Source organism: Episyrphus balteatus, chromosome X, assembly GCF_945859705.1.
Source record: "Episyrphus balteatus chromosome X, idEpiBalt1.1, whole genome shotgun sequence".
Classification (NCBI taxonomy): Eukaryota; Metazoa; Arthropoda; class Insecta; order Diptera; family Syrphidae; genus Episyrphus; species Episyrphus balteatus.
The window spans coordinates 6,063,889-6,083,989 of record NC_079138.1 but is presented as its reverse complement, the minus strand read 5'-3'; the positions used below and the strand labels follow the sequence as shown (position 1 = coordinate 6,083,989).

The 20,101-nt window shown below is 27.0% G+C and overlaps 1 protein-coding gene across 13 annotated transcripts in view; it reads left to right on the top strand.

Moving 5' to 3' along the window:
• Window positions 1-19,637, top strand: part of LOC129920740 (calcium/calmodulin-dependent protein kinase type II alpha chain) — a 62,106-nt gene extending 42,469 nt beyond the window's left edge. For 4 of the 13 annotated variants that reach the window (XM_056002323.1, XM_056002325.1, XM_056002327.1 and 1 more), the window contains exons 11-18: window positions 1,602-1,658; window positions 6,475-6,852; window positions 9,884-9,940; window positions 12,101-12,163; window positions 14,537-14,615; window positions 14,685-14,779; window positions 19,021-19,135; window positions 19,354-19,637. In XM_056002323.1, coding sequence (XP_055858298.1) covers window positions 1,602-1,658; window positions 6,475-6,852; window positions 9,884-9,940; window positions 12,101-12,163; window positions 14,537-14,615; window positions 14,685-14,779; window positions 19,021-19,135; window positions 19,354-19,501 — 992 coding nt within the window. In that variant the 3' untranslated portion in view covers window positions 19,502-19,637. The remainder of the gene's footprint in view (window positions 1-1,601; window positions 1,659-6,474; window positions 6,853-9,883; window positions 9,941-12,100; window positions 12,164-14,536; window positions 14,616-14,684; window positions 14,780-19,020; window positions 19,136-19,353) is intronic. The other 9 variants (XM_056002328.1, XM_056002330.1, XM_056002329.1 and 6 more) reach the window with 9 other exon arrangements.
• The last annotated feature ends 464 nt before the right edge of the window (window positions 19,638-20,101 follow it).

The window sequence follows — 20,101 nt, the reverse complement described above, 5'->3', positions numbered from 1 at the left end:
TTTTTCTCTTATTAAAAATATACATGGTTTTATTTATTTATTTATATTTATTTATTTATTTATATCATGTGTGTGGCTGTCATTCCCATTATTTGGTTTGTTTTTTTTTTTCTTTTTTTTACAATTCTCACCTTGAATAAATATACTTTCTTAGTTTCGAAATTAAAAGTCGCTATTCTTGAATTTAATATTTATTTATTTTGTTCAATAAGATTCAAATCTTGCATTTATTTGTAATTTTATTCGATTTTGTAATATTTGAAGAAAGTCAAAGAAAAGAAAAAACAATAAATGTTTAACAAGAGTGCAGGTAAAAACATTTTTTTTTTTGTTCGTGTTTTTTTTTTTTTATTGTTCTCGTACTTATGAATTTTATATATGTAACAATTTAAATGTATTTAATTAACGATTTAAAAAAAGAAGCCTTTTAGATTAATTACATATATATATTTTTTTGTATTTATTAGAATCGGTTTAATATTCATACAAACTCAAAAGTATATTAAAATTTTCGGGTATATCAATAATGATCTTTTTACTTAATTATATTTCATAAAAAAAAAAATGGTGAACCGAATGTCCTTGGGTGTTTCCAAGGTAAAACTGACACTCGTAAAATTCAATTAAATGTAAAAAATTTAAACTTTTTTCTTGGAAAATCAATTCCTCTAGTTCTTTGTTTAACAGCGAGTCTTGCCTTTGAAGTGAACCAACGATATATTAAATTTCTTCAAGTATTTATATTTATACTTTTTGAAGTATTTCTCTTGTCAAATACACATACAATTTATTTTATTTAGAAAAAAGAGCACAGTAAGACTTTACTATTCACATTAAAAAAAAAAAAAAAAAAAACAGTTGAACTAAAACTATCAATCGTTTGAAAAAAAAAAATTCTTGCAATTTTCTTTCAAAGCAAGTCGTATTATTTGTCTTAAAACCTACTTTAATTTTTGTCTATTAACCAATTTCAATGCAATTTCAATTCTTATGCCCTTCTCTATTTGACTTTTGTTTTTGTATTCATATTTTTATATTTTTACGAAAACCCATCAATTTTATTCTTAAGTTGCATTTGGTAAATAAATTTCTAAATTTTTAAAACTAAATTAAATTAAAACAACGAAAACAACTGAGTGCTTATAAAATATTTTAACATATCACTTTTTTTTACATAATGAATTTTTTGTATATTTAAAAAAAAATTATTCAAGGAGCTTGAAATTTTAATTAAATAATTTCCTTTTAAAAAATAATTGAACAGGACATTTATTTCACAAAAAAAAAATTATATTTTTAATATATCCTTATAAATATAAGACTGTTTATATCTATTAATTATGTATAATTTACATTATTAATAGTATTGGCAATTTTTTCAATAAGCTTTTTCTTGTTAACTTATTTAAAAAAAAAAAATGTAATTTTTAAACATAATTTCATACATAAATTAAGAAAACAAATACAAAGGGAAAACAAATTTTATAAAATCAATTTAAAAAAAAGGAATAAACCCTTCTTGTTGAAAGAATTAAAATTAAAAAATAGCAATTTGTTTGCCCTTGGAAATATTTTTTTAAATTTTTATTTTCTTTTTGTAGAAGATAAAAAAGGAGGTGTTGATCGCAGCACAACTGTAATATCTAAAGAGCCCGAAGGTAAATTTTTAATAATTGAAAATCGAACCAAAAATACCATAGAATTCAATAATATTTATAAAATAGAATTCATATTTCAAATTAATATACACAAAAAACTACAAATATTTGTTCGATTTTTAAAATAATTCATTTCGTATAATATTCCAATGATCCTTGAATATGAATACTTATTTAAAAACTAAGCACGATTAACACTTAACACACACACTCGCTAGTAGCATATATACATTTGTTTCTTTTTTTTTTTATAATTTTATTATATTTTTATTTTTCTTTAATATTAATTTTGATATGAAACTAATTACGACCTACTTTTTTTTCTAAAACAAAAATAATAAAAAGTTATTTTACATTTTATTCAAAATTCAACTGTAAGTGATTTAGCCGAATTGTGGTCTGAGTAATTAGTTTTAATTGTTTTTGGTCCTTATTGACCGCAAAAAGTTAAAACAATAAAAATTAATAAGAAATTTTGGAATTTAAATTAAATGATTTAAAAAAAAAATTATTTTAATCGTATGTATGCGGTTCTTTTCAGTGGAACCATTTTCAGCAAAGAACACTTTTTAACAAAAGAAAGTAATCAAAACAATGACAGAGATTAAAAATAAAAATACATATTAGATTTAATTTAAGAATAGGAAAGAAATTAAATTAAGAAAAAAAAAAAAAAAATTGTTGTTGTTGTGTGGTTCATTGAAGATGGTTCCTTTGATAAGAACCGAAATGCAAAGGTACAATTAAAATAAAATTAAAAAATAATTTAATTTAAATTTAAAATTTTTATTTTATTTATTTTGTTTTAACTTTTATTACGGTTTGTGGTCGATAAGGATCAAAAACCAATAAAATTAACTAACAAATTTAGATCGTAAAAATAATAACAAAGCAGAGAACTTAAATGGAACCATAAATTTGCAATTTAAAAATAAATATAGATTTAAAACATCAATTGAAATTTTTAAAAAATCTTAGTTTACGTTCATGGGTGTATGTAATTAAAGATAAGTTGATTGAATATCTCAATTATTTTCTTTTACTCCTTATACAGCAAAATTTCTCAAAAAATATTTTATTTTGTGTTTTTAATTCTCTTTTACCAACAAAAAAAAAAAAAAATCATTTTCTTTCTTGTGTTGTGCTTATTCCTTCAGAAAGCAATATTTGACATTATTTCAATGCAGAATTTATTTAAATGAGATATTTTTTGGAAACAATTTCAAAGAACTATGTACTATATGTTCACTATCATATATTAACTCTCGGGGTACTTACATAAGATATTTACAAAGCACATTATTTGAAGATTTGAAAATATTCATGCGCAAAAGATATTTCAATGGAAATTATGTAGTTTTTTTTTTTTTCAAACATTTGTCAATATAGGCAATGGAAGTGGGGCAAGACCGCCCCTTTAGTGTTTGATTGTCTTAAAAACCAATAAAAAAAAAAAAACAACTTTTAATTAAAATAAAGTCTTTATTCATTAAGTTAATAATCTACTGTAGGAACTCTAAATTATAATAAAAAAACAAAAAAATAAAAAATACTGAACAAAAGATAATAAGTTTTGAAAAATCTTCTAACAAAAAACGGTCAAATTTTGTTGGTAGAAAGATCATTTCTTTTGTTATAAATGCAGTCTATTTGCAATAATAACACGATTATGCTATATTTTCAATAGTTCTTGCTCCAGCACGCAAGCTTTGTGGTACCATTTGGTACAAATTTTTCACTTAATCCAACAATATTTTGAATTGGATCTAGAAAACAGTTGTAGGTAGAACAAACACAGTCTGCAAAGTTCTCTTTCTCAGAATCATCACTTACAGTGTCATTTGGCTCCTGTCGCTAAGCTTATTGAAAGAATTAAGGGTGAACTTCTTTTTTCACATTTTTTAAGCTAAAAGAGCTTCCAATTTCGCCCATTAGCGTTCTTGTCCCAGTCATATCATATCTGATGTTCTGAATTATTTTTTTTTTTTTTAATTTATCTTTCTGATTCCTTTTTTTGCCGAAAATACTTTTGATAATTCACTTTCTACTATAAAAAAAGGAAAATTTAAATATTTTACTTTTTTCAGTGTTAAAAATACAACTGACTTATCAAATGAATGATAACAGTTTGATGAAAAATCACAAAATTTGCGTTTCAACTGAACTTGCTAAAATTTACAGACGTGATCGATCATAGCAAAAGGCACCTATTTTATATTACCAGTGTTTCCAATTTTACTTTTTTCATATAAATAGTAGGTACAAAAACGGTCATGTCCCCATAGGCGGTCTTGCACCCACTTCCCCTACTAATACCAATCTACTTGCTTTGTTCTGACGCCATAATAATTTTCAAAACAAATAACTCAAAATAGGTACGTGTTTTTTTTTAAGACTCCTTTATTCGTTTTTTGTTTTTTAGACATTTACATAATTATTCTTTTCCTTTTCTTTGTTTTAAGTGAAACTTCTTTATGATCCATTAAATTTTTGAAAGGGGTTTTCAACATGCAACGATGCTTATCTTTAGGTGTTTTTCTTTTTTCACATGCTCCGAACATAATCTAACTTGACTCAGATTTGTTTGTGCCATACATTTGAGAACAAAATTGACATGTTACACGACTGTAAAACTCATAAAAATATTGACACATGAAGTCAAGGCACCTGGGGTCCAGTGGCAGAAACCTTAAAGTGGTATAGATTTTTTTCCGATTTGACGTTCAATGCATTTCCATTAGAAGAAAAAACAAAACACTTCGAAAAACATTTATTTACCACGGTGAATGTTCGAAGTTGCTCACAAATAGGAAAACCTCTTTCAAAAATCAATGGGGTTTTTTCATTGGTAAATAGAGATTTCTAAATATAATAATTGATTTTTTTCATGGCGAATGGAACACAAAAAAAAAGTAAAATTTATTTTACTCAAAAAGGTCACGAATGAAGGAATTATTCATTTCATAATATGTACTCGTTTTTCATTATTTAGAATGTCTCGTTAAAAAAAAATAACAAAGGCCTACATTGTAAAAGAAACAACACAATGATTCATTAGTGTCTCAAATATACCGCAACTATTTATAAATAAACGTAGCATATAATAAACTATGTTTCCTTGTTTTTCTGTTTGAATTTATGTCTAGTGTGTATTAGACTGATTAAAAATTTTTAAATATTGAAAATATTGTTGGGAATGACGACAAAAAAAAATCCTGTAATCTAGTCCTCTTGATCAACCAATAAAAAGTTATAAAATTCCAAACTCAAAAACACAATCGTTCCCATGTAAATCATATGGGAAATAGAAATTTGCTATGCGACAGTACTTAATATTAATATTAAGGGCTGTAACTTTTACAGGATATTTTTTCGTTATTTCCAACAATATTTTCAATATAACTATAAACAGAAAAAAAAACTTTTTTTGAATCAGTCTAGTGTGTATGTTATTTAAAATGCTTAGCAGAAAAAAAAAATGTGCAAGTATCAGCCTCAACTAACATTTCAGCTTCGGTAAACCTATTTCAGAAGTTACATTTCAGCTTCTGTTAAATTTTAGTTTGGTTTGTAGCCATTATAGCAATGACCTTATAAGGTCTATAAAAAGCTTTAACGAAGCAGGTTTTAAGTTTCGAGAGAATTCTTTAATACCTTCAGCTCTTATCAAAATTATAGAAACAGGAAAAACAAACGAATTTCCTGCAACATTTTTTTACAAGTCTCATGGAAATTATAAATTCAGTAGTCCCTCCATAATGTGAACTAATTAAAACAAGGCGTTTTCGGATTTTAGAGGGATTCACATTACTGGAACTTTTTCCAATTCTAACTAAACTGATTAAAACAATATTTATAAGCAATGAATGTAGCACAAAATATTTTTTTGAAGCTCAGTTTAAGAATTTATTAAAAAAAAATTTCAAAGATAAATAAAAAATCAAAAAATGAAATTAATTACGAGTACACTCCATTTCCAAACTTCAAAAAAAAAAGTCATCTCATTCAATATTTCTTAAGATTTATCTAGACCAATAACAGTTGTCCATTATCCAGGATTATAAAAAAATTGCATGAACAAGAAAAAAACACACAAGCTATTACAAAAGAAATTCACAATATTTCTTACTTGGCGTTCCAGCTCATAAGCTGTTCGGAGCATAGATTTCCGTCTGATGGCAAGGGATCTATTGTAATGACCAGATTTTTTTTTTTAACTTTTTTACACGAATTACTCATACTTTGTAGGTATATTTTCCACGAACAAAGGATTTCCGAGCTTGATTATTCAATGTCAAAAGCGAAAAACAATCTCTTTTAAACTTCGTTACCAAAAGTTACCAAAAAGCTTGGCTTGATACAGTTATAAAATCTTGTCAAACCAAGTCTTTAAGAAGATTAATTTTCTGTTAACTTCTACTAATTTACTAACCGAAGCTGATCCGAGAAACAAGCTTTCTTCGACTAAGTTTATTTAACTGTATTTATACATCTTTTTAAAAGTTTGTAAAACAAGTTGAAACTTCTATAAGCATTTTTTTTTAAACAAGCTCTATACAAGCTATTACCTGCCAGATTTCAATTTACAGAAGTTGCTGTGTTAGTTGGGAAATGTATACAAAAAAAAATTAGGTTCACAAAACGTAGTTTATCAATATACATACATATACATAATTATATCGAATGTATTAAAAAAAAAAAAAAAAACAAATGCATAGTTTCATACCTTCCCATGACTTAATCTAACAACCAAAAAAAAAATAAATAAATTTGAAAGGATTTTGAATCAACCAAAACGTGTGAAAATACCCAACAGGCAGCGGAGCCGGCGGCAGTATTAACAGTATCTCACCACCATTATCTCCACATTTAACTAGCGATTATGTAAATATGGATACAACCGTATCCATATCCGGAGGAATAGATAATAATAAACCTTCCACATCTTCTTTGTCAAGTATAAGCGGCGACAAACAACACAAAGCTCCTCACCTTCCAAAAATGGTTAATTTACTGTTCAGTAATAATAATAATAATCAAAAGCAAAACAAAAATGGCGATTCGCAAATATCCCAGTGCATTCAACTTCCTCAGCAAACAGAGCAGTTACAGCATAAACCAGATAGAGATACAAACAATGTTGGTGGTGGTGACAGCAATCAAGTTGGCGCATCATTATTTAAATGCGTTCAAGGTATGTCAATATGTCAAATTGGGTGAAACAGTAATTAACTATAGATGCATATATGTACAAAATGACTTGTTAGAAAAAACTATAACAAAACCAAAAAAAAAAAATGCCATCTTTCATAAAGAAACTTCATGATGGATCTAATTGTCCAGTTCTCATCTATGAACATTTATAACTGGGCGTTCACAATATTACGAGGGTGGTGGATGTTCAGGTTCACGTTATATATTTTATCTTAGTGCATTTGTGAGATGCACAATTTGCTATAAGGTTATCTTTTTTTTATGGCCAAACTCGATTGGAAAAGTAATTAGGTCTTCAGATCTTAAAAATGTCCTTATAATGTTTGCATCCCATTAAATTCGGTAATTAACATTAAATAATGTGGTAATAGTGCTGGCTCTCAAGCTGTTTAAACTACATACTTTAAAATTCTTCAGCTTACCTAGCGTCTTGCATTGTGCCAGTGTCATCATCGTAAACAAAAAGCACTGCAAACAAATTAAATGACAGCGCAGGTTTAGGCCTTTAAAATGTATCAACTGCTCGAAGCATCGCGTACTTTTTTGAAAGTCGTATACAGGGTGTCCCAAAAGTTAACGTCGAAACGAAAACGGTAGATAGGGTAGGTGGTGACAGTTATTAGAAAAATAATAAAAAAAATCGCAGCCAAATATTTTGGGAGTTATGTGCATTTGAAAAAAAGTCGAAAAATGGTCACCCTGTGACGGTTTTTCATGTACCTTGACTACAAATCTTAATTTTTCATTGTTGGGAATATTTCATAAATAACCGAGATAAAATTTTTTTTTAAGAAATCTGACTTTTTTTTAGATAATTTTTCCATATTATTTAAGCTTTTGTATTCTGAAAGGTTCTGAAAGGGTACAAAACTTGAATAATATGGAAAAATTACCTAAAAAAAGTCGGATTTCTTAAGAAAAAAAATTTTATCTCGGTTATTTATGAAATATTCCCAAAAATGTTATACCATTTTGAAAAGAGAATTGAACACACCAACTTTTAAGACAACTTGCCGAAACATCGTAGTGCATTTTTTTACACTACGGCTCATTGAATTAGAGTCATGTAAATTTGTTTGTTTTTTCGACTTTTTTTCAAATGCCCATAACGCCCAAAATATACCGTTTTCGTTTCGACGTTCGACTTTTGGGACACCCTGTTACATACAGTGGTGGGAAATTAATTAGAAACACCCTCCTTGTTAGTAGTTCAGTAAAACAAAATATTAGACACATTTTTAAATATTATTAAGAAATATCCTGCTTTTGGTTTTTTAGCAAGGACATTTACCAAACTTGATCAATCAATTAAACGTACCATTAATACCATAAACTATCCCCAATAAATTTCTAAAAGTTGGCTCTTGGGGTTGAAAAAATGCCACAATGCCGAAAAAAAAATAAAACATCCTTAATAATTTTAACAACATTCGTTATAAAAGAAAAAAAAGGGGTACCGAAGAGGAGGTCCAAAATAAAACATCGGATTGGTCAAATATCTGTGCTTAAATATATTTCTAATATTTTATATTTATATTAAGAACATGCTTAAATTTTGAAAAGAAAGAGCGTGTTTATAATGTATTTGTTTTCCACCACTGTATTATGGTAAAACAAAATTATTCGATCCATATTATCGCATTATAAATTTAATTTTGATTGATATTTTGAGTTCTTTTTTTCTTATAAGGACATAACATGACAACCGTATCGGTAGAGAAGATGCTCTATAATTTCTGCCATTTCTACTCTGGCATTTTTAAGATCATTTTAAAAAGATAACTCTAGGTAGTCTGTCAAATTACTAAGAGTTGAGTTGATCGAAAATTCGCATTAATAAGCAGATAAAAACTTCAAAAGTGAATAGTGTTTCTCTTTGTGACATGATCCTTAAGATGAATTGTCCTTTGATGGGCTGAGTTGTCTTAAGGTTTTTTCTGTGCAGTGATTAGTTGAGTTAAAACCAATTTTTTGGCTATTAAGAGCAGAACTGGTACGATTGATTTTCTAAATAAAAGTTGAAACAGTTTGCAATCATATTGTATCCCCCATCAATATTGGCTTTGGAATCAATCAAAACTGAGTGCATTCTATATCCTTTACCTATCCAATCGGGTCAACCAAAAAAAATAAAAAAAAACAATTTAAAAGAAAAACGTAGAAAACAAAACAGTTTTATCTCAATTTCTGAAAAAAAAATATAATCTGTTTTCCTAAAATGACGCTTTTGTTTTCAAAAAAAAAAAAAAAAAAATTCGCATTAAATGTTTATTGCTCGTTTTTCTATTTTTTGTTTACAGACTTTTTTCAACATTCATGTTGTTTTACGAAATCACATCAAACCGAAAACTAACAGTAATGCTTTCATTTTTCATTGTTTTATTTTTTTTTTTTTTTTTTGTAAAATTGTATTGTATTTTCCTTAAAAAAAAAAGTTTTTTTGAAGAAACGAAAAAAAAAAACAAAAAATTTATATTGTTTGTTTATTTTATTTTGAGTCTTTTTTTTTTGTATTATCTGTTTTGCTCAAAATATTCTGCATTTAGAATTTTGCTATTCCTGTCGTTTTTTTTTCATGAAAAAAGTCTGTCCACGCTAAAATACATACAAAAATAATTTTATTACTACATACATATAATATAGCTTGAGATATAGTGTAAATGAACTCAAGTCAATAATTTTGTGAAACGAAGAGAATTCGTAAATGCTTTTGCAATTACATTATTAATGTAAATTCACATTATTTGTAATTATAATGAAAATGAATAAAAAAAATCATACATGAATATTAATATAATAATTATATATGTACAGAATTCAAATGGAGTGCTTTGTAAATGTTTGTTAGAGCATGGTACACACTACTAAATAAAAAATCCAAAAAGCAAGTTACTTAAAAGAAAAACATTAAAAATAAAATAAAAAATAAAACAATACATTATCTAAGACACATATATACTACATTTAAACTAAATTAAAAAGATGGCATTGTTGCTATGTTTGCGTGCTAGGCTATCGTGCGCTGGATATCGACGATGAGACTGGCGATTCTGGATACAAAACCGACGGTGAGTTCAAGTTTAATTGTGATTTGATTAAAGGAAAATAATTGCAAAAACAAAAACTTGACAAGATCTTAAATATAACACATTCTTTTAAATTAAAAAAAATTTTTTTTTAATTTTAAACCTATACATAAATGCATTTACTTTAAAAAATGAGAGATACAGTGACTTAAGCATTCATTTCCTCTAAAAAAAAACAAAGGTCAAGTAAAACACGAGACTTACACTGAGGGAAAAAATAAATTGAAGTTGAAACGTCGTTGATTCAAAGTTGAACTACTTTGATTTATGTGACTTTAAGATATTAAACCATCAAAAATTAACCTATTTTCCACATTGATTTTAAAATGTTCATCTTCAACGCAAAATCATTCCGAATAATAGTTAAATCGATGTGGTTTTCATTGATTTCACGTTGTTTTATGGTGGATTTTCCCTCAGTGTACGATCGAAAGCCTAGGCTGTGTGCTCAAAACTTAGGTTATTCAACATACAACGTGAGTCTAATAATGCTGAAACGAATTCTCCGTTAATTAAAAATGAACTCGAATTTGGTACACATAAAATAAACTCTGAGTGTCTGAAATTTTTTTATTACGGATAAAAACGTCAAACGATATATCCACAGAAAGGCAATCTACTTTCATTTATTATGCAATATGCCAATCGATAAATAATATCAATTAACAAAACAAAATAATTTTTATTGGTAAAATGGTTTTGAAATTGAAAATCCAATTTAGGGAAATTTTAGGAGAACAAAAGACTTCCTTTTCCAAGTCAATCTCAACTATACCCAAATTCAATACTTAAACTCCCTCTTCGATGTCGTTCACGCTCACACTCACTCATCTTTTTTCCTTCAATCGCATTATTTCCTGGAGCTGAATTTTTGAGACAATTTAAAATCAAAATGTCTCTTCAAAAACGTGACGCTATAGTTTCAGCGTGAGATCAATGATCGATCACTTGAAAATCACGAATAAATTGCCATTTTAACACCATTCCGCTGCGACACTGACGCACACGGTTTCCATTCAAGCAATCGCTAATGGTCCGGTGCACACATCACAAGCGTTTTTTGACGCCAATTTATTCCATAGAAATAATACACAAGTGCGATGACGCCGCGTCAATTTGCAGCTATGACGCTGCGGTGCAAGAGCGGTAAATTGATATAAAATAACCGCACTTGTGTATGATTACTATGGAATCAAACAGGTCGATTAAATTCACAGTACGAAATAATGGTGCCATATAAATAGTTTGCAGATTTTTCATCACCACATAATATAGGAATGGTTAACCAATAAAACCAATTAACGGTACTTAAGTTCTGGGGTATCAGAGAATGATATCCAACAATATAAAAGGAAAGTACATACTTTTAAAAAACTTAGCTGAGATTGTTATTTTGCTTTAATAATTTGTAAATATTAAATAAATATGTTAAATTTGAATATATTTTTTTTTTAATAGGAAATAAAAAAAAGCACCCGTCCCGATATACATAGATTATGTTTCTGTTTATGAAAAAAAAAAGCAAATTAAATATGTAGTTACTGTTATTTAATCCTGTGTTAAAAAACAAATAACTATACTATCCGCACACATCAATTATAAAAAATTACAATGACTTGAATTTTAGTTCCATTTAACGTTTTTTTCTTGAATATATAAACAGTACATGTATTTATTTTTTTTCATTTTCCATTTAATTTTCATATAATACAGCTATTTAAGCCTTCTCAATTTGAAACTTAACACGCAAAATGCACAAAATTTACAAACAAACAAAATGCAAAAAAAAATTTAATAATTCATAGGTATTTACTCTAATACATTTTAACATTCATTATTTATTTATTTTTTTTTAATATTAGTTTTTATTTTAAAGTTAAAGAAAAAATTTAACAAACTTTATAATCAATACATTTTTTTATATTATTGTTATCCTCCCGAATCGCATACCAAAAATGATACAAATAAATATAATTAAACAAAAATTTAAATTTTTTGTAAATTCACAAAAAAAAAAAAAAAAAAACACCTTGAAAACAACCTTCAATTTAAACATATTTGATGAAAAATTATAAAAAAATAAACGTGTCCTTCTCCACACAAAAAAAAAAAATATAATAAAAATAAAAACAAACAAATTAGAGATAAGGATTGTATGCCCAGCAAAAGCTTGTCAACAGCTCTCTACAAATTCTCAATGCTCAGGTATGTATTGTTATGAGAACATTAATTAAATTAAAGATATAATATACATTTTTTTTTTTTTATAAAACAGAATGTAGGTCACTTTTATATTTGTCAAGTTGTTTTTTTTTTTTAAACATGCACTTCAAATGAATATTTATGCGCACATGAATATTTGAATACATTTACTAAAGCATCAGCATAATATGCCTATCCTACATGTGTTTTTATTTGCGAAAATTTCAATCAATTTTAAATCATTATGTAATCGAAATTAAAATAAAATGCACGACTGGGATGCACGAACTTGCTCTTATGTTAAAAGTTGCTTGGGAACATTAAAGCCTTTTAAAGAATTTTTTCAAGAATTTTAAAAATAAAAAAAATAAAAATAAAAATTAATTTTTGTAGGATTTTAAATTAAAAAAGTTAAAGTTTCAAAATCATCCCTTAAAATGGTTTTGATCCTCAAAATGAAGTATGCCATTTAATTATAAAACAACAAAGTTTCAACCAAATTTTTAATCCGTTTCAAGTTTTCTTTTCAATTTTTTTTAAATTTTGCCTTAAAGTTACTCAAAACCTTTTATAGGGGAAAATTTAGATATATCAAGAAAACGGTTAAATGGCAAGTATTTTTAAATTTTAAATTAAAATCGTTAGAACCGTTTTTAAAGAAAAAAAAAACAAAACCTTTTCCATTTTGGTCTTATGGCAAGTAGGTACTGTTAAGTTTGGTCCTACAAAAATATTTCAATTTCGCCTTAGGGAATCACCAAAATTAAATTTTTTTCCTACATACGTTCAGTTTGAACAACTTTTCTAAAAAAAAATTAACTAGAAGAATTGACGTGATGGTATAAATCCTAAATGAACTTGTGGGCAAATCACCTCTTATTTATTATCAATTCATATTTTGATGAGCGAAATAGTTTATTTGACTTCTGACCTGTAAATGGAGAAACAGTGGTTTCAGTTTTCAGAATTAATTAAAATCTGCTTGATGGACTTTAATGGAGCCTTTTCCCATCTATAGTCCCAGGAAAGAGAAAATTAAAAAAAAAAAAATGATCCCAACCATATTTTTTATTGCTTGCATTTTATTTGAGTTTAACTTAAGAAAAGTCCTGGAAGAGGCAACTCCTGTTTTTTTTTTTTTTGTTCATAAAGATGCATTTACTTCACTTTATTACTATCTGTTACTTATTTTTGTTTTGTAAGAAAATTGTATAATACACTGTCATGAAGTAATAGGTTGCACGGCACATATCCGATCGAAATTAGGAATACGGTTCATTTCGCGAATTCTAATACTATCTTATAATGTCATGAATTATTGAAGCAGCAAACGAAATATTAAATATAGAGAAAAGTTTCTTTACTCAAAAATTTTAATAATGCAGAATATCTGTGTTGGAATCATTTTTGTTTACTTTTTATGTTTTTTTTTTTTTTCATTAAGTTCGTTACTTTTAACAAAAACTTCAGTTTGTAAATATGTATTATTAGTGCTTTTCATTTTGTGTGTGTGTGTGTTTAACATTGTGTGTGTTTTTTTTTTTTCTAAATTTTTAAACACAACGTTCATTTCCATTTTGATTTGTTGTATATGATCCCAAAAGCTTTTTTGTTCTTGTACCAAAATTATGAATACGCTCGTTGATTTTTTTTTTCATGATATATTTTTTATTAATTTTTTCTTTGCTTTTTGTATTTTTTTTTTGTATAGAAAAAAAAGTTATCTTAAAGAGAAATGGAAATATTGAAAAAATTTTAGTTGAGCTTGCCATCATAATTTTTGCTTTTTTTTGTTTTATTTTTTTTTTTCATTTAAAAAATTATTACTTTTTTTTTTAATTGTATTAATCAATTTTTTAGCAACTTTAAATGTTCATATAGAAAACACCATATTTTGAAGTTCAAAGCTCAGTTAAATATATATGAATCACGTGATAAATTGCAAAAAATATAAAAAAAAACAACGTACATATATTATATTAATCGTTTATTTAGAACAGCATATAACATTTAAATTAAAATTAAGTGAGATCACTATACAAAACATTATTTAACTTAATATTAAATAAGCGTGGTCTTATAAAGTCGCTAATAAAATTAATGCAGGTATATTTTATTATACTTATATGTTTGCATAAAAAAAAAACATTAATGGCGAAAATTCATATTGCATAATGCAATTTTATAGATATAAAAAAAACTAACCAAGAAAAATTGTTTATATTCTTATAATATGATGAAAAAACTCAATGTTTATAATTTGTTTAACTATCTTATCGTCTTGCACCATTTTGACTTTTTTGTTTGTTCTCTTTCTGTGCTTTCTTGCCTCATCCATCTTTAATTCGAACAAAATCTTCTTGAAATTAAAAAAAGTAGCACGCCGACAAGAGATTATTAAAATCACGGAGCAACTTATTGAAGCTATAAACAGTGGTGACTTTGATAGTTATACGTAAGTAAAACATAAAACAAAAAATTAATGTAAAATATACAATACATGGATATTTTGTTTATTTCCTAGAAAAATTTGTGACCCTCATTTGACAGCGTTCGAACCAGAAGCTTTAGGAAATCTTGTTGAAGGGATCGATTTTCATAAATTTTACTTTGAAAACGGTAGGTATTTTAGGGTTTTTTAGTATCCGCTTTGTCTATTTTTTAAATTTCAATATTTTATTCCAAACGGTAGGTATCTTTGTTTTGTTTTTTTTTTTTTGTGTCTATCATATTTTGTTCTAAAGGAATTAAAGCTTCTAGTATGCGTTTGTCGAGTAACTTAAGGTCCCAAATGGTGTTATGGGATGAATCTTTATACATTTTTTTTTTTGCCGCAAATTGAATTTTACCTGATTCTGATTTGTTGGATTTCAAAATGTAAATTACTGAATACTTTTCTAAATTGAATTTTTGTATTGCATGTATTTTCGATTGCATGCGAATCATAATGTCGACTTGTATGCTTCGTGTTTATCTGCAGTTAAATACTGCAAATTAAGAAAAAATATTCACAATTCCAAACTAGGGCACCATATAAAATCGTTGTTTTCGTTTTGTGAATAAAATGGTTCCATCTTGTTGATTGTTATCATATCAAGGGCCATTATTTTGTATGGGAAATTACCTTTTCCATTGATTTTTTTTTTTTTAAGAATTTGAGACTCCCGCTCCGTAAAATTTTCAAAAGTTCATCTTTTATCACTTTTTCCGATATACGATAGCGAATCTTTTTTTTATATGTAGGTTCTTAATCAAACTTTTTCAACGTGTTTTTTTTTCGCAAAGCTATCGGTGTCCGCTGTAGAAGAAGTATTAAAAATACAACAAATATTACAAATTTTTTGGCAAAAATATTGGAACGATTATGGTAACTCTGTGAATCTCGAAGGAAATGTTCGTAGAAAATAGCTGCAAAAATAAATTGTCTCAATGTATAGGAATTTCACTGATTACAAGGAAAATAAAATCACTGACTTCGTTTAATTTTTGTTCCTAGTTCTTCTTTTGCTGATATGATCTCCATTGTATCAAAACCCTCCTATGTACCTGTTCAAACTAGTGATAGTGATCCGCCTGTCGTGGCCCTGTGGGGTTCGTTAGGTTGACCTCATAAATCGGCGGAAAGTCATCCGGTTTTGTATTGTTTCATTTTTCAGGCCAATTATATGCTGGTACTTATGCAATTGCTTGTACCAGCTCCAGCAGTTTTTAGGCCTACATTTCTTGTTATTTTTTATTGGAACATTGTTCGACGGGGTTCTCAGGATCTCTCCTGTATGGTATGACATTTAAGATGAGTTCGAAACTAAATTCGAACTTACTCATTTCGCTGAAATAGTTGAACCGATTTGATGAGATGAATAGGGCGAGTTAGCGAGTCATTGAATAATTTTATTCTAACTGTTTTCTTGAAGGTTATGGGGCTGTTTGTTTCTCACTCAGAATATTTTTTTTTACTTATGGCGTTTTTACTATTGACAATCTGGAATTGTTCTTCGATTCGGAATCCTAATTGAACAGTTTTTTTAATTAATTAAATAAATAAAAACAGAAATGTCAAATGATAGTTCTTTTCTACGCATCTTTTCAGCTGTTAAAAATTTAATGGGCTTTGGGACCTGGTTAAATTAGTTTAAATTTGTTTTTCAGATGATTTTGTTTTTTTTTTTTATTAAAAAGGAGTTTCATGGCAGAAAAGAGGCAGAGAAAAATATTAAACAATAAGCCATACAGTTGAAATTTTTTTATTCACCTCAATAGCGTCAAAACTTTTACACGGGGTTAACTATTTAACGCAATTCACACACGGTCTTATAGTCAAACTGTGTGTCTTAAATGAATAATACCAATCTAAATCTTCCAAATAAAACCAAATAAAAGATTTGGCATGACTGGAGCTGTATAATTTTCATTTTTTACAGAATTACAGAGATGCATTTATTGCGAATTCGAACACATTTTTTATAGAATCGAATTACATAGTTGGGACCCAGTGTAAATCTGAAGTCTACATGTAAATTAACGCGAAAGGTCATTATGGATTCATGGAAAATGGCTCTTACGATGGAAATCGAGAAACGGTTTTTGGGTTCCTGAGGACCTTAGCTGTCCTGAAATCTATGTTATGTGGGATATTTCTCTGATATAAGTATAATATAACTCTTACATTTCCAAAATAGTCCTGAAATATTCAGAACGTTATTAAAATAATTTAAAAAAATATAAAAATACAAAAAAAAAAATACAAAACTCTAAAAATGGCAAAAAACATTAAAAAATAAAATGCACGACTGGGTCGCACGAACTTGCTCTTGGAGTTAAAGTTGCTTACATTTTTAAGACTTTTTATATAGAAATTTTGAAACAAAAAATAAAATTCGTTTAAAAAAAAAATAAAATAAAATCTGAAATTAAATTGCCCTCCAAAACAAGTATGCAGTTTTGATTGATATATTAACGTGCATTTTTAGAAAAAAAATTTTCAAAATCGTTAGAGCCGTTTTTTAAAAAAACAATTTTTTTTAAATAATTTTTTGGAAAAAAAGTTTTAAAATAAAATTGTAATGCCATTTTCTAGACATCACTAATCAACATCTAAAAACAAAATTTCAAAAAAATTCAATGTCCCGTTTTCGAAAATTTGATTTTTCAAAAAAAAATTTTCAAAATTTTTTTAAAAATCCAAAAATTATTTTTTTGGAAATTTAATTTTTGGTTTATATTTAAATTATATAAATGCTTCTTCACAAAAAGTTTCGTTGAAATCGAATAAGAAGTTTCGGAGATATTCGAATTTGAAAAAAACGGTTCTATGGCAGGTACCGTTAATAACGATTTTCGAAAAAAAAAATTTTCATTGAAATATAGACCTCAGCTTAAAACTAATATTTGAATTTTTTAAACAAAATCGTTGGAGCCGTTTTTGAGATATTTCAATTTTACTAAAATCGGTATATGACAAGTACCGTTATTTTTGGTCCAAAAAAATTAATTCCAAAAACCCCTCTGGAGAGTCGCCAAATAACGCTACATACCAAGTTTGACATTAATCGGTCCATCCGTTTAGGCTGTAGCTCCTTATACAGACAGACAGACAGACAGACTGACAGACTGACAGACAGACAGACAGACAGACAGACGGACTTCCGGGACCCACTTTTTTGGCATTGTCTACCATCGTAATGTCATGGAAAAATGTTATCTCAACTTTTTTTTTTTGTACGAATGCATAACTTGATATATAGTACCTATATCGCAAGTAAAAACACCAAAAATGAACAAAAAACCTCAAAAAAGGAGCCAAAATACCACTACGTTCTTTGGGTTGATTCTGAGTCACACTAAGTGTGATTAGAACTTACAAATCTGTTGATTAAATAACCATTATACAATTTTTTCCTTAGGAACAAATAAAACAAATTTAAAGTGCCTATCTATTTTTTCCATTTTTGAAAAACTAGAATAGTTTTTTGCATTTATTTTTAAGGATTTGACTAAGAACTAAATAGAACAATCAATTTTGAAAAAAAAACTTGCTACAAGGTTCAAATTAAAAAAAAAATTAACTTAAATACAAAAAATTATTTTCTTTTTTTAAATTTTGACTTTGAAATTAAATATCTCAAAAACTATTTGCTCAATTAACTTCAAATAAACATCAAATTCAAGGAGTTTTTTTAGCTTTCGAAAAAGGTATAGGACATTATAATGTGCTTTTGTTTTTTGTTTAATTTTTTTTTACCCATTCTGAGTCAAATGTATATATATGTATAATGCCTGTAACTCAAAAAAGGGATCAGGTACGATTTTGAAATTTACAAATTTGGAATCCTGAGATCATTTCGAACAAATCTGCATCATTACTTTTGGGATCCATTTTTATAAAACCTGCCGCGTTTTCAAGACCACCGTGTACAAACAAACTCCTTTCCTTTTGTTTTTAATGCAAAATGAAAAATGTTTATTAACACCATCAAACATCATCGATACTATTTTTATTTTATTTTACTAGTTTAAGTAAAAACTGTAATTTAAACATGAATTGCTCATATATTCTTTAGAATCGTCCATGAAAAAATGTTTTCGGGAGCTTTTCTTTTCATTAAATTATCTTACGAATATTCGATAGTAGGTACAAACATTTTAACAAACAAAAATTTAATAGTGCGAATGCGTTTTTTCGGCAAATCCTACTGCGGATAGCTTTGCCAACAAAACACACCTATTTTCTGTTTAATATTTTTGGTATTTAAACGCAAATGCTTCCCGGATTCCAGTTCTTATTTTAAAAACTTTTGTTTTTCTTTTTTAATTGTAAAACATAATCTAATTGATTTTTAAATTGTATTCTCTTTTAAAAGTTCTCGGCAAGAACTGCAAGGCCATAAATACAACTATTCTCAACCCTCACGTTCATTTGTTGGGAGAAGATGCTGCGTGTATTGCTTATGTACGCCTGACACAATATATTGACAAGTAAGTTGAAAGAAATTTCGGTTTAATCTGAATTTAAGTCGGGTACATTAAAATTCTTATTAATAAAATAATTTTGCCAAAAATCATCTATTTTAATTTTTTTTTTTTAAACATACTACAAAAGATAACTTTGTTTGTGTAAAACTATTTCTTACATTTGAATTACATTTTTTCAAAATATTTTAAATTTTTTTTATTTATCTATTTAACTATTATAGACAAGGTCATGCCCATACACATCAATCTGAGGAAACTCGCGTGTGGCACAAACGTGACAGTAAATGGCAAAACGTCCATTTCCATCGGAGTGCATCAGGAAAGATAAGCGGTGCAACCACATTCGATTTCATAAATCAACAGAAATAAATGTGTCGCAAAGCATCTCTTCAGCCTAGGGTAACTCATTGTATTTGAATTTATTTGTAATAAAAAAAAAAGAAAGAAAAAAAAAAAAAAAACAAAACAAAATCTAATTTTAGTCAAAACGAAAAAAGAGAGAATATAGTAGACAAATTTTCTTATTTTGTTTTTTTTTTTAAAGCTTTTACTCAAATTTTACCATCACATTATTTACCTTTCCTCATTACACATTAGAAATGTTATCTTTCATTGTCATTCAAAAAATAACTAAATAAATTAATAAATGAATTAAATAAACAAATAAATATAAAAAAAGAGATCACTCGAGTTTAATAAAGTAAAAATCCAAAACACACGTAGGGTCTATTTCTACTATAAATAATTATATATACATGAGGAAAAACAAAATAATTTGAAAATTAAACATGTTGAATAATTCTTATACTTAAACCAACAACAACCAATTTTATTGTTTTTTAGTTAAACAAATTAGTATATTTATGGTTTTTTTTTTTAACAAAAATAAAATGTTTAATACTGTAAAATCATTAAAAAATTAATACATAAACAAATAATTAACTTACAACTACCTTAGACGCTTAATGA